Source organism: Callospermophilus lateralis, chromosome 12 (assembly GCF_048772815.1).
Source record: "Callospermophilus lateralis isolate mCalLat2 chromosome 12, mCalLat2.hap1, whole genome shotgun sequence".
In the NCBI taxonomy this organism is placed as follows: domain Eukaryota; kingdom Metazoa; phylum Chordata; class Mammalia; order Rodentia; family Sciuridae; genus Callospermophilus; species Callospermophilus lateralis.
Window position 1 is genome coordinate 29,016,460 of NC_135316.1, and position 26,824 is coordinate 29,043,283.

The following is a 26,824-nucleotide window of genomic DNA, read 5'->3' on the forward strand; positions in this document are numbered from 1 at the left end:
TCTCTCTCTCTCTATCTATCTCTCTCTCTCCTCTCTCACTCTCTCTTTAAAAAAAAAAAATGAAACGTTTGATCACTCAGTCCAGTGAAATTTCCAGTTGCTCTAGAAATGGACCTGAGTTGACCTAACATCCATATTCTTGAAACTTGGGATGTCAAATTCTATTTTCCTAATGAGTTATACAGTATTACAATTTTTATCATTTCTTTAAAATCCTTAGCTGCCTAGATTTTAAATGTTTGTGGGGGGTTTTGCTAATTTTTCACATTCATACAAAATGCATATTGAATGCCTGTGTATGTTTCTATATGCTGTTTTATCATAACATATGAAGAATATGCAATTATTACTTAGAAGCACCAAAAGTAGAAGAATTATTTACTCTTGTAAAATTTAATTCGCATAAATACTCATTTGCTTATTTATCTTTTTGTTAAATATGGGTTTACATGTAGCAAACAAAGAGCTCAGAAAGAAATACAAACATGCCTCTCATTTCATAGGTAGACAAATGCAAGTACTGAAAAGCTAATTTTTTCAAGAACACATAGCTACTTAATTGAAAAGTCAAAATAGGAATGACCCAAGAAGTGCTTCTCTCAGCTGGCTGTTTCCACTAGTCCTCTTGCCCATCAATTTCCTGAAATTACATGTCAGTAACTATTCTATTGGTTGCAAACATGGTTTCCACTTCTGTCACCAAGGAATGAGTAGGTGTTATACAGTTGTTGTTGTTTTTAAGTTACCCATTGAAATTACTTTGGTCCAAAATGTAAACCTCAAATCTTTAGTTTTAAATTCATGCCACATTGTTTCTAAATTCATGAGTTATCCTAAACCTTTGTCCAGAAAGTCTATTATGTTGAGGACCTTGAGATAGGAAGTATCACTCAGCTCTCCAAATTTAAGAGCCTTTTCAGTAAATGACTTCCCACAGTCAAAATCTTTCCAGCCTCACATTTCCTGGAAGATGTAAACTTGAGCCAGTTTGGATATTAAGTTGTAATTTATGGGAAGTAGCCAAATTAATCCTATTTAATTAAAGGAATAGCTATTTTCTATTCAACCACTAGGGGGGGAAATGACATGCAATACAATCAAAACCAAAAATACTGATTAAATTCCAAAGGAATCAAACATTACAAAGCGTGTTCTAGGAACTGGCATTTCAAGTCTTTGAACTAAATGATGCCAAATTATAAGCAACAACAAGAGGGTCTTACTAGAGGTATATGCAGCTATGGTTACTAGAGCTAATTTTCCTTTAATTTCAAATAGCAAAAATCAATCAGAGTTAGCTTAAAAATAAAAGACACATCAAGAAGTGTGCAAATTGCACCTATCCCAGTTGTTAGGGCTAAGAGATGAATTTTCTGAGAACTGAGCTAGGCTGCAACCAATGTGTCCTACAGAAACAACCAACAAAACTAGGTATAAACATGCCCCACTTATGTCCCTGGCCTTTACCTCAAGGATGTCTGCAGTTTAGACAGTCTAATCACTACAAATGCCCTGTGGAGATCTTCAAATTACAATGAAGTAAACACAGTAGCTGTCAGTCAGTGTTTCATCACTGTGACCAAAACACCTAACAAGAACAACTTAGAGTAGGAAAAGTTTGCTCTGGGGTCGGTGGTAAGGTGGAGCATCATGGAAGAAGGGCATGGCAGAGGAAAGTTGTTCACTTCATAGTAGCCACGAAGCATAGGGGGCAGGGGCGGGGAGTCAAGGAACAAGATATAATCTCCAAGGCCATGCCTCCAATAACCTACTTTCTCCAACCACACCCTACTTGCCTATAGTTACCATCCAGAACAGTCAAACTTTCAATTATCAACCTAGCAAATGTACTAATTCACCAATTAGGTTACAGCTTTCACCTCTGCACATTGCAACATTATCTCACACATGAGCCTTTGGCAGACACCTAATAGCTAATCCATAACATTCATCCCCTGTCCGCCAAACTGAATGTCTATCTCACCAAGTAAAATGCGTTTAGTCTATCTTTAAGAGTCCAAATAGTCTTAACGGTTTTAGCAATGCCCCAAAAGTGCAAATTTAAAGTCACATCTGAGCCTCAAGACAAACTCCTGGTTGTGAGTCCTCATAAAAGTAAAAAATACCACATATATCCAACATACAATAGCACCGAGTAAATGTCTCCATTTTAAAAGGGAGAAAGAAGGAAATAGAAAGAAGAGATGGAACCGAAACCAGCCAGGCAAACATCAGTTCCTGCAGCAACATGTTTGACACCCGGGGCACATGGCAGTGAGATGTAATCTACAAAAATCTCTGCATTCCTGCTCCTATGTCCTTGCCTGTTGCAGCCCACATGGCCTTGCTCAGGCTAGATCTCTCCAGAGCTGGCAGCTTTTTCATTTGTCCACATTACTAGCATCTCTTAATTTCTAGGGTCTCCATTTTAGCTTCAGCTTTTCCTTGACTGCTATATGCGTCATCCTCTCAGGGGAAGCCCACAGGGATTTTGACCCTATTAAAATTTGCCTGACCTTCTAAGCCTTTTCTTTGAAATCTTTTTGGAAGCCTCCATGATGCTCTAACTCTAGCATCCTGCATTCCTGAGGAAACAGCACAGCATGAGCAATGCCAAGGTTTGTCACCTGCTTGAGCAGTAGCTACCCCCCACCCACCTTGGATCACAGCCATAGTGGCTTTTGAATGCCTGAGAAACTGAGCACTGTGAAAACACAGATTCTGAAGAAATAGCTTTTTAGGCACCCAGGGTGCTCCCATAATTTCTTTTAAAAGGAGTTTTCTCTTTTACACCTTTGACCCCATGATGGGTGTGGTCTTGCTGATTTTTAAAAAGCCCTCAAAGCATTGTCTACTTTTCTCTAGTGGAAGAAATCTCTCTAACAACCCACCTTTTATGGCCCCAGTTTTATATGTACATTTTTGTCTAAAATGCAAATGTTTATATTTATTTTTCTGGTTTTTGCTCCTGGTTCTTACAGTAAAAATGGATAAAATTTTGTCAGCAATACCCATACCACCACCTGCATGTTGTGTTGTCTTGAAATTTTCTCTGCCAGATTGATTAGTCCATGACCTTTTAATTAGGCTTTACAGAAAGTCTCAGCACATGAGTGAACTACAGATAATTCTTTTTGTCAGAATGTAACACGAATGGCCTCTAGCTTAATTTTTAGTAGAGTCCCTGGTCCACTCTGAAACCTCACAAGCACAGTCTTTACTCTTCACATTTACTTCAGCATTTTGGCCTCTTGAGTTCTAACCAGAATCACCTACTCAGCACTGTTTACAATATTTTAAGACTTTCTCAGCCTGAATCTCTTAACTTAAAAAAAACTAAAAATTAAAAATGTAAAATTCTTTCTTCAAACCAGTTCCAAAATCTTCTTAACCAAATGGTCAGATTAGTCACAGCAACAACCTCGGCCTGCCACCAATTTGTGTGTTAGTCACCTTATCATTACGGTGGCCAAAATATATGACAAGAACAACTTAGAGGAGGAAAGGTTTTTTTGAACTCACAATTTCAGTCCATAGTCAGCCAACTCCATCACTCTGGGCCTGTGGTAATGTGGAGCATCCTGACAGACTGGAATGGTGGAGGCAAGCAGTTTTACATGGTAGCCAGGAGGCATAGAGAGAGAGGGAGGACCCTGGGGACAGATATAATCTCTAAAAGTCTGCCCTCAGTGACCTACTTCCTCCAGGCACACCCCAACTGTCTATATTTACCATTCAGTACAGAAGTCCTTTAAAATTAATAATCAAATGAATTTTCACTGATTAGGTTAAAGTTCTCATAGTCTAATCATTTCACTTCTGAATATTTCTGCATTGTCTCACACATAAGCTCTTGGGGGATACCACTTATTCACACCATAAAGTAGGGGAGCTGCTGATGTTTATGTTTGTGGTAGTTGATTTTAAATGTCAACTTGACTGGATTAAAGGATTCCTCTTCACCTGGTAAAGCATTATTTCTAGGTGTATCTATGAGGGTGTTTTTAGAGGTGATGGTATGCAGTTAGACAGACTAAATGGCAGGCACCATTCGGTCAATTGGGAACCTGAATAGTACAAAAAAGGCAGAGAAAAGCTGAATTCACTCTCTCTTCCAAATTCCCTCATCCTTCTGCCCTTGCACATTAGAACCCCAGGATCTTCAGTCTTGGACTCTAGGACTTAACATCAGCATCCCCTCTGGTATTTCAGAACTTTAACCTCAGACTGAGAATTATACCATCAGCATCCCTGGTTCTGAGACCCTTAGACTTGGGCTGAGTCATGCTACTGACCATCCCTGGGTCTCCAGCTGCAGATGGTCTGTTGTAAGACTTCTCAGCTTCTGTAATCATGAACCAGTTCCTATAATAAATTCCTCCTCATATATCTATCTTGTCCTCCTATCTATCAATCTGCACTTGTGTGTGTGTGTGTGTGTGTGTGAGTGTGTGTGTGTGTGTGTGTGTGTGTGTGTGTGTGTCCCTGACTGGTCCTGTCTCTCTGGACAACACTGACTAAACTAGTTAATGCCACCCAGAAATCTAAATCACTTTCCTCAATACTGAAAGATCTGCTCTGCTACAGTCACAGTCTGGGATCCAAAACTTCAATGACAATTTCAAGGCTTTGATCTTACTGAGAAATAAGAATCTCTTTGGTCCATCAAGTTTGTTAGAGTTCATTGAACTTCTCTATTCAAAGAATTGCTGTGGTAAGCTTTCAAGAAAGACTATATATTCAGTGTGTATCTGATATAAATATGAAGCATAAGTATTATAAGGTGAATATAGTATTGTAGAATTTCATGAACATAATGTTAAGAACAGGAATGCAACTTACAAAGATGTCTTTGGGTAAAATAGTTGAACTCAATGCAAGAAACATTTGGAATGATGCAAGAACTGTCAAGCATTACCACAAGTACATATCTCTAAAGTCAGTAAGATATAGGCTACTGCTTTGAAATCCTTTCTAGGGAAATAGGAAAGAAAGTATGGCAGCTCAGAATATGAAAATGAAAGACCTTCTTAGTGAAGAATACATGGGAAAGAGGAGCTCCAAACACAGCACAAGTTTGGAACAGGTTTTGAAAGAATTTGAGGGGAAAAAAAGTTAACTCTAGCAAAGGAGTCTAAACTTCTAACCATTCAAGGTTCTGCAGAAAAATTACTAAAGCAGCTAGAGTATTCTAAGGTGAAGTATGAACTGAGGATGATTTTTTTAAAAGAGAGAGAGAGAGAGAATTTCCTTTTTTAATATTTATTTTTTATTTTTTTAGTTTTCGGTGGACACAGCATCTTTATTTTATTTTTATGTGGTGCTGAGGATTGAACCCAGCGCCCCGTGCATGCCAGGCAAGCGCACTACTGCTTGAGCACATCCCCAGCCCCTGAGGATGATATTAATTGACCTTGTCTCCAGACTGGTGGATATTCATGAGTCTTTTTTCTTTAGCTTTGATCACCTTATGCAGAGAATTCTGCATCTCCATCAAAGAGAAGTAACCAAGAGCCTTCTTTATGCTGCACCCACATATTATGCCTTAGGACCATGGCCAACAGTTTTTCTATGGACAAGAACTCTAGAGAAGGCATGACAGGAAGAATCAATGCTAAAAAAGAACATGCTAAAATGCTAAAAAAAAAAAAAAAAAAAAAAAAAGATGTTCTCACCATGACTTAAAGGCCCCTCAAAAATTGCCCCAGTCTAAAACAAACAAACGTAAACATGTGATGATATCTGCTAGAACTTGAATTCAGTTCTTCTGGGTATCAAAGTCTCAGATGTTATGGAGGAAGTTCTGGGGCAAGCCTACAAAGACCTTGGTAGAAGCCAACAAGTATTACATTACAAAGAGGGAAATATCTGGAAGTTGAAAAAGAGGAAGAAAATGTTGAGAAGGGAAAAGTTCAGTGGGAAACAGCCAGTGTCATGGAGGAGGAGGATGCCCATGTGGTTGGGTGAATGTGTAGCACTCTTCCCTGAAGAACAGTAAGAACTTTCCAAGAAGCTGAGCAGCAGATTCATGGAGGGGCTGCCACCCTCAGCACTAGTTGAGTTCTAACCCATGAAGACTTGCAGAAAATCTACCCAGTACATTTGAGGAACATACTCAGGCATGCTCCAGGAAAGTCCCCAAACAGAAATATACACACAAAATACAGGTATTTTTGCTTAAGAATTTTGAACATTGGCATAAAAAAAACTCAGGATTGACAGGAATACAAGACTAGCAATTGCAGTAATGGGAAATACCCACTGAAAAGAATGACAGAAAAGGAAGAAAACCAAAATAAGTCAATTTTTCAGTTCCACAAATAAATAGAACTTTATGATGATGTGTTATATCCAGAATACCCAATCAAATATAGGTTCTCTCAGAAGAAAGCACCTGGCATCATAAGGTAGACTTTTGGGAGAAAAAGAGATAGAATGAAGTTACATTCCACTTCAAGGATAATGCTAAATTTTAATTGCTGAGAAAAAATAAACCAAAAAAATGCCTCCATGCATTTAAAATTTCAGAAGCACTGTATTTTGAAAAATCTAGTCAAAAAAGAGAAATAGGGGGCTGGGGATACAGTTCATTTGGGAGTGCTTGCCTTGCATGCACAAGGCGGATCTAACCAGGTATACCCAATCACTGAGTCACATCCCTAATCCTTTTTATTTTGAAACAGGGTCTTGCTAACTTGCTTAGGGCCTCACTAAGTTGCTAAGACTGGCTTTGAATTTACCATCCTCCGCTTCAGCCTCTCAAGCCACTGGGATTATCAGCATAAGCCATTGCACTCAATGTGACCTCCTTTCCACACCTGTAGGTAACCAGTCTCTAGTTTCGATTTTACCCTTTCTTTGTAAAAATGAGCAGGTCCATGTGTATTTTCTTATATCCCCTTCATACTTACATGAAAAGTAGTATGCAACAGATAATGGTTTTATGCCTTACTTTTTTAATTTAACAGTAAGTCCTGGAAATTACTCTATATCAATTCATAGATTCTTCCTCATTGTTTTTTTAATAGTTGCCCAGTACTCCATTGTATAGATATCTTATAGTTGTTCAATCATCCACTCATATATGCAGGTATCAGTATTTTTTATTATAAATATTGCCACTAAGTATGTCCATTGCATAAGTATTTTGTTTTCTTAGAGGCGATCTTTAAGGTAGCTAGAAGTGGGATTGATAATATGTGTATTCTTACTTTTGTCAGGTTTTGCCAAATTTCCCTCTAGAAGTTTGTGGCAATGCAGGCATTCTGCACCAGCAATATAAGAGGATGCCTGTCTCTTGACAGCCTCAACCATAGAATATGTTTTCACTTTTGGAATTATTTGGCTCGGGATATGGCTCAGTGGCAGAGCTCTTGCCTAGCATGCATGAAGCCCTGGCCAATTATCCCAATACCATTTGTTTAAAAGGTATGCTAAAGGAAACAATTAGAAATGTGAAGAGAGAAGCTACCTAATGGGAGAAAATCTTTGCAAACTACTTTTTGGGAGAAGATTAATATTTAGAATGTATCTAGTGCTCAAAAAACTTTTCACCAAAAAAAAGACCTAATAAATGGGCAAATTAATCGAACACACATTTCTCAAAAGAAGAAATACAAATGGCCAATAAATGCATGGGAAAAAAATTGTTCAACATCATTAGCAATTAGGAAATTGCAAATCAAAATTACATTGAGATTTCATTTCACATCAGTCAGAATGGCAGTCATCAAGAATGCAAATAATAATAAATGCTAGAGAGGATATGAAGAGAAAGGAACACTTTTTACACTGTTGGTGGGACTGACTACCACTATGGGAATCAGTAAGGATGTTCCTCAAAAAACTAGGCATGGAACAACCATATGATCCAGCTGTACCACTCCTCAGTAATGAATTAAAGTCATCTTACTACAATGATACACACATACCCATGTTTATAATAGCGCAATTCACTATAGCCAAATATGGAACCAGCCTAGGTGTCCATAAATGGATGAATGGATAAACAAAATGTGGTATAAATACACAATGGAGTTTTATTCAGCCAAAAAGAAAAATGAAATTATGGCATTTGCAGAAAACTGGATGGAATTAAAGACCATCATGTTAAGCAAAATAAGTCAAACTCAGAAGGTTAAGAGTCATGTGTTTTCTCTCATGTCAAAGCTAGAGAGGAAAAAGGAAAAGAAAGGTGGGGATGGGTCTCCTAAAAATCAAAGGGAGATCAGTAGAGGAAAGGGACCAAGGTTTGGGAGGCAGGGGAGGGGGTGGGAAATGCTGGAGAGTGATAGTGGCCATATTATATGGTTATGTTGTGTGCATGTATTAATCTGTAACAACAAATTCCATCCTTATGTACAACTATAATGTACCAATAAAAATGTGAAAAGAGAATAAGTACTAATAAAGTAGAATAATTATAGCAATAAAAAATAAAATAATGGTAAGTAGAAAAAAAGTATGCTGATTCTTATATCCTGCTACTTTGCTGAGTTTTAAAAAATTATTTTAGTTGTTTTTGACAGGATCTTTGGGGTTTACCAGATGTACTATCGTATCACCTGTGAGTGAGAGGTAGTTTTACTTTCCTGTTCAATCATATGCCTCTAGTTGATTTACTTTGTTAGTTGCATTGACTAATACCACTATTACTATAATGAAATACCTGACACAGGATACTTATGAAGTAAAAAGAGGTTTATTTTTACTCATGGTTCTGAAGGTTCAAGTCCAAGATCAGGCAGCCTTGTTGGACTAGGCCTGGGGTGAAGGTGGTACATTATGGTGGGAGTGCATGTTGGAGTGAGCATTCACTTTTGAACCAGAAAGCAGAGAGACCAAGAGACCAGGTCTCCATGACCTAAGGACCTCTCACTAGATCTCATTTATCAAAGGTTCCCCAGAATGTCCCTATACCACCAGCATGGTGACAAGCCTTTATATTGGACCTTTAGCAGACACTCAACATCAGAACTATAGTAAGTCCAATGTTGAGAAGTAATGAACATAATGGATATCCTTGTCTTGTTCCCAATCTTAGTGGAAATGCTTTTGACTTTTTTATATTAAATAATACATTGTCCTTTGGGTTAAGGTACATATACTTCACCATGTTAAGAAAGCATCTCTCAGTGCTTATTTTCTTGAATGATTTTTATCATGAATGTGTGTTGAATTTTGCAAAGACTTTTCCAACATCTATGGGGATAATGTGATTTATTGTTATTAGAATTACTAATTATATATGATATTAATTATTATATTAATCATATCCTTATATAACCCATCTTTCATTCCTGGAATGAACCTCACTTAGTCATGGCATATTACTTTCTTAATGTAGTGTTAGATTCTGTTTCCTTATGGAACCATTTCAAATGCTGTACATTTATGAATAATAGTAGTTTATAGTTTCCCTTGTGCTATCTTTTTCTTGTTTAGGTATATCCGTGTTAAACTTGCTTCTTAAAGGACTTTCAATACATTCATTCTTCAATATACATCTGTGAGAGTTGCTTTGTTGATAGTGCTTTCAGATCTTGTATCTCCTTATTTTTTAATCCACTTTAGACCTTGCATCTCCTTATTTTTTAATCCACTTGATCTTAGCATTGAAAGTGTCCTTTTTGTCATGTTTAATGCTTTTGACTTGAATTGCACCTTGATATCACAAATTCTATCCCAGCTCTATTTTGCATCCCTTTCTGTAGTTCCTTTGTCCATCCCTTGTAAGTCCTTCACAAATGCAGCTCCTCTGCTTTCCCCATAGGCTTCTCAGTGCTCCCAGGCTCCCAGGAAGCCTGTGATGGGCCAGAATGGTGCAAGAATTTCCCAGCTGTGGTCCTGGCACTTGGACATTGTTCTCCTTTGATTCCATTATTTTTCAGCTTCTCTTTAAATCCTGCTGAGGGTGTGGTCTGTGTAGAATTTTTAATAGCTGGGAGAGCTATTCCTTATAGTTTGGGGAGAAGATTTGGGGGAAGTTGATTATTGCAGAGCCACCACTGTCTTCAGCTACCCAGAAATTCATCATTTTCCAATTTAATAAAACATCTTCATGGCATTATTTGAATGGCTCTGTAGTGTTGCAAGGAATTCATGTATATAATATTATGATTAAACAATACTCAAATATTGAACATGTTTTTTTTTTTTCCATCCAGCTAATGCCACCATTCTTAATTCAGGCTACTATTATAGATTTAGTAGACATTCAATAACTATTTGCAAATAAATGGAGGAATGATGGGATGAACTGAGTTTAAACTTGGAATAGGACTCCAAAAGATGAGAGGAGGCAAGGTGATGTATCCCAGGAGGTTCAAAGTGGAAAAAGTTTCAGGGGCAGGTCTGAGCCATGGCCTTTAGAGGTATTTATAGTCATAGTGAGAATCAGGAATGAGAAACAGAGCCAAGATTTTGCAACAAAGACAGATGGTCAAACTTCAACAAAGAAGTCAGGAACAAGAAAAAAGGAATTCTTCCAAGGCAATTCCTGTGAACAGCTTGGGAGCATCTGCCTAGTCAATGTGGGTCCACAAGTTCACATTGCAGGGATATAATGGACTGGCCTCAAGAATTGGGTCAGGCTAAACAAGTGTCAAAAATAAATCAGATCAAGTTTAAAAGGCACATTGTGCATACAAAAAACAGTTGTCCAACCAGGATCAGAGTAAGCTCAGAAGCTGGCCTTACAGGCTGGTTTAAGTATTTAGAGCAACAATGAAGATGTTAGACCTTATACAATGCTGGACTATTACAAGGTGGGTTTCCAGATGGCAGAGGATGGTTAAAAGTGATCATCTTTCACCCTTTTTGGAAAGCCACTTAAGTTGTGTTTATGATTGTCAGATACATTAACAAAAAGTAGTATAAGTTATTTTTTACTTGCATGGATCAACTGGTTTTGTCTGCTCAAAAAATTCTCAAGGATGGTTCTATTTTATTTCACTTTATTGGGTTATTTTAAAGGATCATAAATGTCAGACATAAAGTGAAATGAAATATTACAAGATTACACCAAAAAAGTAGAGTGCAAACTTTATCATATTTTTGTCCAGTACTTTATAATTCCATATTTGCAGCAACAGAATACACATTTCTTTTTTAAAGGACTTTCTGATATTTGTTTTTCAATGATGATATCTTAGTAAAGATGTTGTGAGGGGGAAAATGTTTGCTAATGAAGCATTTTGGGTGTTGAGGAAGAATTTTCACTAAAATTAATCGGATCATAAAACCATTAACTTTTCTTCATTTGTATAAGAGTCTTCCATTAAAAATATTATACTAGTAGTCATTTTTTATCAACAAGGTAGAATTTTATTTCTTAAGATCTCTCTGCAAAAGATGATTACTTGTCCAGATCTAATCAATATCCAATGAGTTCATAAAAACTGGTAGAAAGGTAGTGAAAGGTACAAGATTAATTATAAACTCAGTAATCATGAGTTATTATCACTTGGAAAACAGTATATTTTTTTCTGAAGTGGAAAACATTTAAATTTAAACATTCAATGCCAAGATTTTCTTTAATGAAATGGGGATGAAACTTTGTTTTCCCAAATGCCTTTGCTTAGGCAGTTTCTCCTACTACAGCGCCCTTTCCTCACTCCTTCAAGGTCAGCTCAGACATCATCTTTTCCTGGAGGCCATTTCTGATCTCAGAAGATGCATGTATCATCTTTTCCTGGAGGCCATTTCTGATCTCAGATGATGCATTCCTTGTCAAGGCCTTTATCAAACACTGCCCATGCTTGTATCCAGCACTTACCAGACTGTCCTGACATTAAGCTTAATGATTTTTTTCCTTAGTGGCCTAGGAACTCCTACAGATCATGAGTTATTTCTTATTCATCTATACAATTCTTAGCATGGCATCTTTAAAAGTATGCAATAAATGAATTGAATGAATAGATTAACTTTCTTGCACTTTCTTTGAGTAAAGGTTTATATGGTTTTGCTATTCAGATAATAAGCAGCTAGATTCATTTGTTGGATATTTATCAATGTATAGGAAATCATTATTTCAGAAAAATATTAATCAATTAAATTTAATCCCTGACATTCAACAAAACCTCCTAGAGTTGTCATAAGAACTTCTGAAAAACAAAACTGTGAACTTGTAATGGGTAAATTATTATAGTTCTTTCCTAGATTTCACATCAGATAAGTTTGTATTTATCATTTAATACAAATCCATCCTCATATAATAAATATGTAAGACATATCAGTGACCAAGATATGGTAATTACTGACCATGGGTCTTAAAGGAGGAAAAATACATACAATTATCAGACTTCCTTAAAAAACAGGAGACAGGGAGAAATGAGCTTCCAATTAAAACTACTTCTTTTATCAAAACCATTTATTTATTACTAGAGAGTTTTGAAGTAGGAATTAATACAGTTATATAAAAATATTCTGGTGATCATGTCTAAGACTAATTAATACATTACGTTAAATTACTTACTTCATTTCTACCCCCAAATATTCATAAATACTATGAAGGACATGAGAACACACAAAAGTTTATAAGATATAATATACTTGCTCAATAAACTTACCTTTTATAGACAAGAATATAAAGCTGGAATAAAACAACTGGAGGATTCTTATAGTTTCTTCAGCAAATAATAAAACTATGTTCTAGAGAGGATCCATGGTGCTACCTGGTTTGGAGAGACTGGAAGCACAGAAATTGGGAAATACACACACACACACACACACACACACACACACACATACACACACACATACACTCACACACATTCACACACATGCAAGGATGAGTGCCCAGAGTTCATTCACAGTTGCACATAGGCATGAGAGGGGTAAAAAAAAAAAAAAAAAAAAAAAAAAATGAATATAAGGGAATACACCCCAGAGGGCACAGTGTCTCCTGTGTCCAGCACAAAGTGGGCTCCAGTTAGTCATCTGTGGAATAAATTAATGAGCTGAAAGTTGGTGGGTCTAGAGCCAGGTGAAGGGATTGAGGTTGGAGGAAAAGTGGACCAGAAACAAAGAGGGCATGGAAAAGACAAAAATTTCCTAAGAGCAGAAGAAGGACAAAAATGCAAGGGAGTTCTTGCCTGGCAGTGTTTGTAGCAGGGCAGGCCCTCTTCTGAGAATGATGGCAAAGGAGAGAGTCGAGGTTGATTGGCTTCTGAGTGAACTTGGTCCCCTCGAGTGAGCAGTTTGTAAGATAGTCTTTCACAAACCTTGCACTTGAGAATACAAAGCCCTCAGCTGGTTAATAAGAATACAAATTTAATTACAAGCAGAAGAATCATATTATAATGTTATAAATATGAACAAAAAAAACTTTTAAATGGTCATTCATCTATTTGATATTGATTAGCATGTGCTTGACAAATTAATTTTAATTATAGATTTAAGCTTAAGACTTACAAACCTTAGTCACAGAATCAATAAAACTATTGATCGCAAATCCCAAATGTTTAGTTACTTGGTACTGGATAATATGGCATATGTAAAAATAAGGATTTCAACATTGCCTATGGTAAATACTTTATGATAAACTGTTTTAATTGATCCTTCAGGTCCTAAAATGGTAGAAGTCCAGAGTCAGCAGTTTCAGATCAACTCCAAAGATGGAAAGCCACTCTTTACTGTTGATGAAAAGGAAGTTGTGGTTGGCACAGATAAACTTCGGGTGACTGGTATGTAGTAACCTTGAGAAGAACAATATCTCATGGAATGTACTTCTGCATTTGTATTTTTGGAAACTTTATTCTGGACTCTTTATTAGATAAGAAAATGTAGTTTGAATCTGTTAACTTCTCTTGGTGGCATAATTTTTAAAATTCTTGTTATTCTCTCCTAGGAGAATCAAATCTCTTCCCCCTCCTGCCTTCCACCACATTTTACCCTTTCTCTCTTTCCAATTGGTGTAACCCAAAGGCTTATCATATATTCCTCTAACATTTATATAATTTAATTATCTGTTTTCAGGTTAATTTTATTCCCATTATATTAGGTATTTGAATTTCCTACATTTCTACAAAAAAAAAAAAAGAAAGAAAGAAAGAAAGAAAAGAAAAAGGAAAGAAAACTCTTTTGGTGAATAAAAGGTAGAATAAGTTCTCCTAGTACTCACATTTAACAAAAAGATGAAATTTAATGAAAAGATTGTTTTTCAGGACATATTCTAAATTCACTTGCTAAACTTCTGTAAAGAGTAGAAGGCATAAACAACCAGATACTTGTTGAATTTATTCCATACTTTTCTGTCTCATTCTGAAAATCAATAGCAACATTATTCTCTTATTAATATTACCAAACTCTCAAATGAAAACTAGATATTTCTGATCTATAAAGTAGACCCTGCCCTAATACAGTATTATGTAATATTGCAGTATATTCTAGGCAATAGTGTCTCTGATATTATTACAAAATGAATGACACTAGATAGAGTATTAAAGGAAATTAATTATTGCCCGGTACAGATGTCGCTGACCTACACAGTTCTACTTACAGGCTTTCAGTTTTATGATGGGGTGAAAGGAATACACATTGGGTTGAAGTCCCACTTCTCTCCCTGGGAAGCAGTGTGCAGTCGGATCCTCTCTGGTGATGCTGGGCGGCACAGTAACACAGCTCCCAGCAGGCCAGATGATCATGAGAGCAATCAACTGACACTGTGAACTCTGTTGCTACACTATGATGTTCACTATATGCTAATAGTATTAACTGAAATATTTTTATTTATGAAGGGTTTACTGGGATATAACTCCTCACAAATCAAGGAGCTTCTATATAAGAAATATAGCCTTTGCAGATCTAGAATCTATTCCTACCTCAAAAAGTACTAGCTACATGACCTCAAGAAATTATTTTGTCTTTGTTGGCTGTTTCCTCACTTTTATGAGTGGGTTGTTAACAGTATCTTTATTCTTCTATTACTGCTGAATCACATGGATTGATGTGTACAAAGGAGAACAGAGTTCTGGGGAGAGTATTACTACAGTACAGAGCAATAGAATCCACAGGAAAAACAGTCTACACATGAGCTTACACTGCCTCAGCCCATGCCATCCTTCACAGAGAATTAGGAAAATCAACTTTCCCTGGCCCAGAGTTCATGCCAGGCTATAACATCATTAGTGGAACAGATGAGAAAAACTCAGAGCAACTATATTATTTATTACCGGCATGCATGCATCAAAACCACCTTGACGTTTTGTTATATTATACTCATATTTATTGTATCTACCCCCAGAGTTTCTGATTCAGTAGGTCTGGAACAGTTTTGAGAATCTGCAGTTTGAACACACTTTAGATGATGCTGGTGCTGTAGTTTCAGAGACCACACTCTGAGAACCACTGCCCTATGCTAATTTGATCGGAGTCAATGGAAAAAGCAACAGGTCAGCAACACGTAGACACTTTCTAGAAGACACACTCAAGTTATCCTTTAAAAATAAAGAAATCATAGTCTTCTTTCTTTTTTCCCAAGGCAGAAAATTCTTCCCCAAATCCTCAGTTTTTTTCCAGTGAGGCAAACTAGAACAAATATACCCCCACTTACTGACTGTGTAACTTCCTTGTCATTATGATATTATACTAATATGAAGTTCTTGTTGCCTTGGCAACCTGGGTGACCAGATCTTACCTCTTCTCAGCTCAACAATATGTTCTTGGCTTCCCTTGTAATTAAAGAAAACCAAGAAATTCCACATTTCTGACTTTTCTTGTTTCTCTCCGATGTCTGGCTCTCTATGTATTGTGTAGCTTAAGACTTTCTCAACAATAACAATATTAACATTCCAAGTTGGATGGTGCTTTTGGTGTGGATAAGGGGACAGTTTTGTGCATTGCAGGATGTTTACAGCAGAATGTTTCCTAGCTCCTGTATACTAGATACCAATGGCATCTTCACTGCATCATTTATGACAACAAAAAATATTTCAATTCACTGCCAAAAACTTCAGGGAGAAGGGGAGTTAAATCAACCCCAGCAGAGAATCTCTGGTCAACCCTAAATCTATAATGTTTTTCTGGAATTCGTTTGCATTTGTTTAGTGTTTACTAATTAAGCTAAATTCCATTGTAAACAATGCTTACATTTGGGCTGGGGAGATGGAAACAGGAGTTAACTTATTGGATATATTGTGTTAAGCGCAATAAAGGATGTCTGGAAAAAGGAATTTGGGAGCAACCCAGAGAAAGAAGTGAGTTCTTCCAGGATGTAATGGGAAGAGAGACAAACTGAGTCAGAAAATATTTCCCAAGGAATAAGATGTACTAGAATGATGAGTACGAGTTTATCAGAAGAAAAAATAAGGGTTATCATTCTGTGCAGAATGTAGAGCATGAATGGATATTAATAGATAATTGGTAAAAAAAAATATATATCAATGGTTAACTTTTTAAGGGTCAGACTGAGTCCAATCCTAGCTGCTCCAGTGAGTAGGCATGTGACCTTGAGTGAGTACTTTCCCTCAGTGCTTCACACTGCAAACATCAGCATCCACTGATCACTGATAATAGGATACTGTGTAGCATCTCACAAAAATTGATTGTCACCTTAAGATGCAGGATTCTAGGAAGTCAAGAATGGAGTAGAAAATGATGTGATCACTGACAAAACCACCAACTAAAGAAGAACTGGAAAGTCAGACTTGCCAGCCCTGAAGAAGAAGGTACAAATCAACCACAAGGATGACGACCTGACAGGCACTCCTTCAAGGAGTGATCATTTTAATATTGCAGATTAATATTCACCCTCGAGATGACTGATGACGCTCTCGATATGGCTATTATTGTTTTACTGCCAATGTTAAATATTAAGTGAACAAAGCCACATTGTGCCACTGCGGGGATTTTGTGGTATTCTAAGGATGACCTTTGCCCTTGTATGGTTCCCTCCCCTGCGAGTGAAAGTGGAATCCATGAGTATGTCACTCTTGTGATTGTGTCATTTACATGGCAGGAGGGAAATAATCTGGGTGGCCTAATCAGACTTCATGAACCCTTCAGGAACAGAGAGTTTTTCTGCCTGGTAGCAGAAGGGAGAGTTGGTGAGATTCAAGAGCAAGCAGGATTCATTGCTCTGCTGTTCAGGAAGACAGACGGAGGGGGCTCTGTGTCAAGGTAATTGTGGCTCTGGAAGCTGAGAGAGGACCAGGGCAGACAGCAAGGAAACAGAGACTCTGCCCTACAACCACAGGGAACCGAGTTCTGCCAACTACCTAAATGAGCTGAGAAGCAGCCTCCTGCCTGGAGCCTCCAGGTGAGATCATTTTCCAGCTGCCACCCAGAGAGACCCCAAGCTTAAAACCCAGCCAAACCCATTGAGTAGGACCTGGGACTTACAGGACCTGGGGCTAACAAATGGGCACTGTTTCTAGCAGCTAAATTTGTCATAATTAGTAGCACAGAAATAGAAAAAAAAAAATGCATCCTTCATGCCATTCCAACTACGGTGGGAAATAGCACCAAACAAAACAAAGTTTGGTTTATTTTTTACTTACGTAATTTCACAGTCCCTACAATTCTGACTAAGTTTTGTTCATTATAATAGAATGCTTTAATGAACTTAAGTCTCCCAAGATAAACTCATACAAAAACTTTTCTCCACTACTTCCTCTGAAAGTTTGATCCTTATTTAAGTGGATTGACTCTAAGTAGCCTTTGGATTTTTCTAAGATCTGCAAAAGTAGCAACAGGTGATAGCCAAGGAAAGAGGAGCAGTAGGAGAGGAGAGAGAGACTCACTGTGGGGGTTGGGAAAGGAAATGGAACACTTTGCTTCACTTTTGTCATTGGCACAGCTGCTCTCAGCATGGGGCTGCAAGGGAGGGGTGAAGTGCTCTAAATTTAACACAGTGCTCTCTGAACTTCTAACTCATAGTAAATCCTCACTGGACTCAGAAACATTTTCTTGCCATTGTATTTGTCTCTGTTATTCAAATAATACCAAAGAAAAAGATGAAACTCCTTGTTAATTCGTAAATACCTGCCATAGACTTAGTCAACTAGGAAACTACAGAATAGTTTTAAAAGTAAGATGTATAGAGAAAATTAAATACTTTCGCCAGCTCAGTTAGATTAACCTAGGCTTCATCCCCCTTTCAAAATAGAATTGGTTGCTAAGTGACCAAGTTAATATGCCTCTCTTCCTAACCCCAGTTACAGAGCATATTCTAGGAATAACATCAAAATTTTGTCTTCAAAAGGAAATATTCTATACCATTGCCATAAATGACTTCAGCCAGATGATAAATTGTTAGGCTACCCAAGTGTATTTTAGCACCTTAATAATAATTTGGTAGGTTGATTCTGTTCCTCAACATTAAGTTTAAAATAAGAAGGTCCTATAAAAGTATCCAATTCCCACCACTAATTAACTCCAGTGATAGATCCAATGCAACTTCTTTATGTCTTTCTGAGCAGATGAGCAGGATTACATTAAGTCAGAGAGATCCTGTAGAAATGCTGGAGTCTCCCACAAATTCTTTATGACTAACAAAAGCAGACCTACAGAAGGAAGATTTCAACGGCTGAAGAAGTGAAAATAAGCATGGATAGGTCCAGGTCCCATAAAGAGACATGAAGACAGACATCTGGAAGGTTCTTAAAGATCACTATATCCTTCAAGCCCATATCCAAGATCACGAAAAACTTTGAGATGCAGCCTGTGGACAGCTGACGAACCTCTTGCCACAGGACCCAATTAAAACTGGCTCAAACTATAAGGCCATACGTTGCCTCAAAAAGTCTGGAAAGGGTAGCTCCCGGCTGAGTAATTTATTGATTCCATGGTTTTCTCTCGGGAACTACTTTGACATTCCTCTGTGAATGCAAAATGGTTCTATCAGCTCCAAGCATCACCTTCCTCTGTAGTTACTTCCATCTAAATATCTATGAGAAGACCTCAGTGGCCCCTGGTGAAATGGTCTCTAAGTTATACTTCCAGCCTAAAATTCTCATCTTCAATTGCTTGCATTTCTCTCGTAAGTGGCATTTAGCTCAATTTTATTTTGTGAATCCAATCTAAAACAGTTTTAAGACATTCATATTCATTTTTGTAACTCCTCTATTAGAGTTTATCTATGTAATAATTATTTCATGGTCTTTATGTTTTAATCATATGGAGTTTGAGTTTGAAATAAGCCTGATGTGAGGGGAGATAGAAAGGGAGCAGGTCATGGAAGGACTTGTTGGTCATTATAGAGATGTGGGATTTGTTCAAATGCAATGAAAAAACATTGAACTGTTTTGAATAGCATACTCCTTGAGTTACCATACATTTTAAGATCAATCTAATCATTGCAAGGGTGGATAGATTGTTTGATGGCAAGAATTAAAGCATTAAGACAGGATGACATTAATTGTAGTACAAGCAATCCATGATGGTGACCTGCCTAGATGGTAGCAGTGGGATAGAGGGAAGTGAATTCCTCCAAATTAAGATCTGACATGTAGAGCTTGTCAGTAGATCAAATGGGTGGCAGATAACCCAGGAGAGAATTGAAGATGATATTTTTTGTTGGATAATGGCATTACTCTCTTGAAAATGGCTAAGCCTGAGGAGAAGAATACATTTGCACAGCAGAAGGCATTAACTTTTCATATTTTAGATATGTAAGTTGAGGATACTTGTGAGACAGCCACATGGATGTGTCAGTTTAGTAGCTATTGGGTATGTGATCTAGTTATTGCTCAGAGCAAAAGTCTAGGCTGGAGATACAAAGGAGCTTCCTGCACCAATTGAGCTCTTAAAAAATGCCGACATTAGAGGCCATAAAGAAGAGAGCTTCGGGGGGGAGGGGAGTGAAAAGGGGAGACAGTGTGGTGAAAGGGATATCTTGGTAGCCATGTTCCTGGTACCAATAGAGCCCATGCTCCCAGAATGTGGAACCAAAAGAAAATGACAGACTGTCCTTGGGTATATCATCATGGAAGTCACTGCTATCTTTTTTTTTTTAAGAGAGAGAGAGAATTTTTTGATATTTATTTTTTAGTTTTCGGGGGACACAACATCTTTGTTTGTATGTGGTGCTGAGGATCGAACCCTGGCCACAGGCATGACAGGCGGGCGCACTACCACTTGAGCCACATCCCCAGCCCCAATCACTGCTATCTTGACAAGAGCATTTTCATAAAAGGCCAGAGATGGTTTGAAATGGTTATAATGTGAGTAGAATGGGAGGTAGTAGAGCTTTTATGTGGAAGTTTGGCACTGAGGTGGGCAATGGTATTATTTTGTTTCAATTGAAAAGCCCGTATCAGTCCATGAAGTGCTCAGTGAATATGTGGCATGAACCTCAATAGTTATCAGTTTAGATACAAAAATCTGAGTGCATATTACCTACTATTTGAATAGAATTATTAATAGTAAATTCTGGGTTGTTGTTGTTTTCCCTGTAACTGAAAGAACCTAGAAATAGCAGCATGTTGGGAAGAATGGAGCAAGCAGGAGCCATTTCCCCCAGCTGGGTTCAGACCATGACCTCCCTGATTGTTTGACACTATTATATGAATGTTTCACCTGCTTTCACCACCATTTCAAAACATCTTCTACCATAGTCTTACTACACACAGAGCTCCACATGAGTGTCTTTTATCATAAAATGTTCTAGAATCCAGAAGAGAAGAATGATGTTATATAAATACCTCGACTTCCCGGTAGAAATGACCAGACCATCCATCATGTCTAATCTTGGTGACATATTCTTTTAAAAAATTAAGAAGTTAGCATTATAAAGACAAGGATTTGTCTTTTGTACTTTTTTTTTTTTTTCATTTTAGGTTGTACTTTCCAGAATTAACAATACACATTTTAAAGAGGATTACTTTAATGCATGGGTTAATTAATGTCATCTATCTTATAGTAGAATTCTTTTTCCTACATAAAATTTAGGTTATATGATCTCAAATAAATGTGTTTTATTTTCTACAAGGTACAAGTGTTTTGCCAATTATATTTTTAATCAAAATTTGTTTGGGAATATTGAAATTGGAATGCAAAAATAAAGGAAATATATTCACATTGACGATGAAAAACCTCTTACTGAGAATCATTTTATGAAGTCATGCAGGGAAATTCATTTTATTATATGCAAATAGGTTCTGAGGAGTATATATACTTTGAGGCTAAATGGTAATGACATAATTAAGATCATATAATGGGGGCAGTTACAATTTTAGTGATAGAGAAACTGCTGCTCTTATTTAAAGGTTGTATATCTGCCTATATGTTCATTACCATCATGTGACAATATCACTAATTATGGTCATATCAGAAGTAACGAAAATTTTAAATTCCACAGCAATGTATGTAAAAACTGATTATTGAGTTATATTTCTTTGTAAAAAATAGTGCCACTGACACTGAATAATTTCAGCTTTTAGGGGGAAAAGAATTGAAGCTATCCTTAAATAAAAATTGCCTGAGGGTGTAGATCAGTGGTAGACAAAGCCTTGGGTTCAATCCCCACACCAGGAAAAAAAATTGCTTGTGCAATTGAAATACACTACAGTTTCCAGTTTGGTTTTACAGAGGGTATATTTTTGTAGAGATTAAAATGTCTTGACACTTCTTTTTTCAGTCATCTTACCATTTGTTTATATAAAAATAGATAAAAAATGACATAAGAGTTTAAGGTCCATATTCCTTTCATTTCTATTACTTAGTTATGGAAAGAAATTATTTTTTGAATTATATATGCTCCTTGACTTACAATATATTCCAATAAACCCATCATAAGTTGGAAATATTGCAAATTAAATGTTTTCAATGCATCTAACCTACCGAGTTTCCCAGATTAATTTAGCTTACCTCAAAAGTGATCAGAACAGTTAAATGAGTCTACAGCTAGTCCATATCATCTAATATCCAGCCTATTTTACAAACAGTAACCATGTGATCGCAGGCCTGACCAGAAGCTGCAGTTTATTGCCACTGCCCAACATCTCAAGAGAGCATTGGGCCACGTATCATGATTCTAGGAAGATAAAAATTCAAGTACTGATTTTACCAAATGAATATTGCTTTCACACCAGCATAATTTAAACAATTATACAAAGAACCATCCTAAGTTGGGGACCATCTGTATTTGTAAAGCTCATCCTAGGTCTCTCATAACAAAGCACTGTTCATGTCTCAACGATGATATTTAAACCACACAAAAATCTACTTCTCATATAAAACTATACTTAGCATATCTCTGCCTAATGATTGATTTGTGGTGTTCTTTACTTTTTCTTTTATATCTTGCAAATCAGAAGAAGCAGAGGAAAGAAAAAAATAAAGTGGATGTACAAACATCATACAAATTACTGAGTTAAATTATTTTCTGCCTCCACCAAACACAAAATGTTGTCTATACTCAGGAAACCAAACATTGTACTATAAAATTTGATTGGCACAATTCATCGTGGAAACTCCAATGCTTAGTATAGCCTTACTTTACATAATGGTCCCCATTATCATTTAGGTTTGCTTAAGTGGTAGTTTAAAGAGATGTGACTTGTTATAGAGTATACTGGGATCTGTTTCTCATCTGAATATAATTTGCATTAATTATAATTTTCATGAACCATTAACCTTCATTTATGTGTTCCTTTATTTCAGCTGATGCTAGTTTTTATGTAAATCATGCTACTAAATCTGGTTGTAATTTTAAAATTTCATTTTGTGCTGATTTAAATCTCTTTTACTTATGTACCATAAGCTATTATTTCTTAAAATGAGAGCTTTCAATGTGATATTTTGTTATGTCTTCACGTTTAAGTAAAATCACAAAGAAAATAGTAATTATAATAACAAAGCTAATATAGTTAGTATTATTGTGGAGAAAACATGAAGGTTTTGGGGCTGGGAGTGTAGCTCAGTGATAGAGTGCTTGCCTAAAACGTGTAACGCCCTGGGTTTGGTCCCCATCATAGAAAAAAGAAAAGTGAAGGTATTAGGAATCGTTAAATTAGCAAGGGCTGCTGCTGAGACCTTTAGCCCAGGATAATTTCTCAACCTAGTCCAGGAAACTTTCACAAACGCATTTGTTTTTGAATGCCCAATATCAAAACCAGTACAATGATAGATTAGAAAATAAACATTTTAATTGTTGCAGTGTTTCCTATAGAAGAAAGTCTGTACCATTCGAGGATGAGTTCTGAGATCCCTGTGGAATCAAGAGGGAGATATAAATTACTTGTGAACTACAGCAGCAGCCCTAAAACAGGGAGGGGCCTAAACCAGAGGAGGCCTGAGATGGGCAGGGCCTGAACTAGGGGTAGGGCCTGAGCCAGGCTCCTGCCACCAAGGTAAATCATGACAGGTGCATGCAGAGGAGAAATATTTTAGATGAACAATGAAGTTGCATTTACATCTTGGATCTTTTACATTTCCATGATGTGCACTCATGACACTTTCCTGCCCCAGATTACAGTTTATCTTTCAGTCCTTGCCCATGAGCTACATACATTCATAAATGTCCATGTACTTTAAGACTCAATGTTTTTTTCATATCAAGTCTTTCCAGCTCTTGTAAAGTAATTCTTCCCTGCCAATGACCACCAAAATAACTGTGTTGCACTTTGCTCCTGGAACATTGCTTTCTATCATATATCTATAGTTTATTTGTGTATGAGAAATCCAACAGTTTATAGATTGAAATGTGGGCTTTAAATTCAAATTACAACCCTGCATTTAACTATCTTATCCTAGGAAAGCAAATTAACCTCTCTGTTCCTCAGTTTCCTTGTTGGGAAAATATTATCTTCTTCATAAGGCTCAAAGTATTAAACAAGTTAGGATATAACAGTGTGTCATTTTCAACTGTATATCTCTCCACCCCAAATGACAGAATGTCTGGCATACAATTAGTTCTTAGACTAATGAAAATGGTAATGTACCAATTGCTAGAAATTAGAAGGTCTATTTTGAATCTTTAATTTTTTAATTTTTCTATGCATTAGAAATAAATGCGCAACACAACTTTTACACAAAAAATCTGGATAATTAGTTAACTTATTGTTGCCTACAACATAAATGCAAATGCATTTTTAACAGGAATTATTTATTTTCATTTTGATAGCAGGTACCTTACTCTAGTTTAAAAATAAATCTGCTGAGATAGAATCACTTTGAAAATCACATTTTGTTGATAGGATGTTCTTGTAGTCTAGAAAAGTAAAGAAGTTGTGCCTTTTTTTTTTTTTTCTGTGACTGAAACATCTGTACAAATTCAGCAACAAACAACAAAATCTACATATTGAGTGTTCCTTATCCAAAATGCTTGGGCTCAGAAATGTTTCAGATTTAAAAAAAAATAATAATAATACCTGATGAGAAATCTGGGGGATGGGAGCCAAGTCTGAAGACACATTTTTTTTTTGTTGTTATTTGTTTGTTTCATATACTCCTATACTCCTTAAACACATAGCCTGAAGGTAACATTATATGATTTGCATGTGACCTCTCATATAAGGTCCGGTGTAGACATTTCCACTTTTGACACCTATGTCAGTGCTCAAAAAGTTTCAGATTTTGGAATATTTTGGATTTCCAGATTAGGGATGCTCAACCTGTGTCGAATGAAAATTTTATTTCTTTAATGTCACTTATTTTGCTTTGGTTCTGGACACATCTTTGGTTTTTGTTCAGGGCCTGAAGGAGCTCTTTTTGAACACTCGGTGGAGACACCCCTTGTCAGAGCCGACCCATTTGAAGACCTTAGGTAAGAATTTTTGTTCCAATTTAAACAAACTCTTAACTGGGTATGTGGTGCAATAATATGTCAGCAGTTGTTACCAGATTGTTTCTTACTGCATTAGTTGACTTTATTTTCATTGACTTTTTGCACTTAACCAGTCATTATTAATTGAACTCCAAAACAAGACAAAAGTTCTATTGATTATACACTACTCTTTTCTCTTGAAGTCCATGACTCTTCACTCTCCCTGTCCCCACTGCTTTGACTCAGGCTCTGTACTATTCCAACAGCCTACTCCTCCCTCCAACCTGTTCCTCCCCAGTTGCCCTTCACATTGGTATCAGAGTGACTTTGCTCATTGCAAACTATTTAAAAATACTTCATTGATTCTGCTTCAACCATAGGAAAATTTAAAAGCCCTGCAGGGGGCACTCATGGCCTTTTGTGCTCTAGGCTGTGCCTGGCAGCTGTCTCCTCCTTATGTGCCCTCCCAGACTTGAGTGGCTGCCATGCCCTCCACCCCATACTTTCTCACAAGTTGTTCCAACTGGCTAAAGGGCCTCTCTTGCTATACCATCCATCTCAACACCATCTGCAAACAAGGCAAAATCTTTTCTCTTCCTTTTAGTGGAAGAGAATGGTGTCCATACATGGACTTTGAAATTTGCAAAAGGCATTCTTAAAAATGTGAGTTTACTTTGATTTTTTTTCCTGGCCTTCAGAGTCTGTGTGCCAGTGTGTATTTCACCTCTCCCAGACTACTGAATGTCACGTGGTAATGTCAATTCCAATAATATATGTGTTTTATATCAAAAACCAAATAATATCCTTTAAAATAAATGATCTTTAAGTCCAATATATCACTGTAAATCACATTTAAAAGTTGAAGTATATACAGGACAATTAGCATATTATAATACCTTACGTATAATAGGGAAAACAAGATACAGTAGGGATCCCAGCTTTACATGGACCACCCAGGTAGCCTTGGTCAAAATAATTTTTTGAGATGTTTTTTTTCATCCATTTGGTATTTTAAATATTAATACGAATCCCCATCATTTTATTATTGTTATTATACTAAATAGGTATTCACACTAATAGGAGTTAGGAAATTAAGACTTTTTTTCTTTTATTTAATATTGAAACCCATATTAAAGGCAAATAGAACTTCAATTTATCATATCCCTTACAGAACATTTGTAACATAAAAATAAAGTGTGACTATAATTAAAGTACTCCAACGTTCATTAATTTTTATAAAGGACCATAAGATTCATATTAAAGAACTATTATAGTTAAGGAAGAAAATATTTTACTTTCTGAAGACAGGAAAATCATATTAAATGATTCAATATCTTTAAAAGTAATCCCATTAACACTATTTTGAAATAGCAAAATAATACAAGTTTTGGAGATATTAAAGCACTTTTTAAAGTAAATGTTAAAATATGTAGCTCTCAAAATTAATTCCTCTATGTTTTCCCATTAGGAGATAAACCTGCTAGCTTTTACCACAGACTCTTATTTAGAAAGAAGGCAAAAGAATATCTCATTGCTTTCTAAAAGGTGATACATAAAATTATATAATCCAAGTGTTATAACCAAAGAGACTGAGCAAATACTCAGAAATTACTTGAGTATTCCTTGATATATTCCTTGATGTTGCAAGGAATTACTTGAGGCATTGGTAAGAATGGAAGGTATTAACTAATTTATTGAATGCCTGTGACTGCCAGTAACTATGCCTGGGGCTTTCACATAATGTATCTCTTTTAATCATCAACCCAGCCTCAAAATGTAAACAATATTATTCCCATTTTGTAAAGGAAGAAAATGAGATCAAGGTAGTAACATGTTCTAAGTTATAAAACTAAAGATGTGGTTGTCCCATATTTCAAATTCAGATCCAATTCTAGAGCCCATGTATATCCTAATCACTGTCCCCAGCACCCAAATAGACCCTTGAGATTTGTTCTTTTATTTATTATCAGTTTTCCTTGATTGATTGTATGATGGTCATATTTTCTTCTGCAAACAGTTTAACTGTTTCACTTTTTTATTTCTACATCCAGTTGCATTACTCTTCCTGCATGAGTCGCTGAAAAAGATTCCAAAATATCTTAATTGACCTAAGAAAAC

At 36.5% G+C, this 26,824-nt stretch overlaps 1 protein-coding gene across 1 annotated transcript in view; it reads left to right on the forward strand.

The window, feature by feature from the left end:
- The window catches only part of Sgcg (sarcoglycan gamma), a 79,712-nt gene that overhangs the window by 44,162 nt on the left and 8,726 nt on the right, over positions 1 to 26,824 (forward strand). Inside the window, exons 5-6 of the mRNA XM_076872377.2 lie at positions 13,566 to 13,685; positions 24,634 to 24,706. Coding sequence (XP_076728492.2) covers positions 13,566 to 13,685; positions 24,634 to 24,706 — 193 coding nt within the window. The remainder of the gene's footprint in view (positions 1 to 13,565; positions 13,686 to 24,633; positions 24,707 to 26,824) is intronic.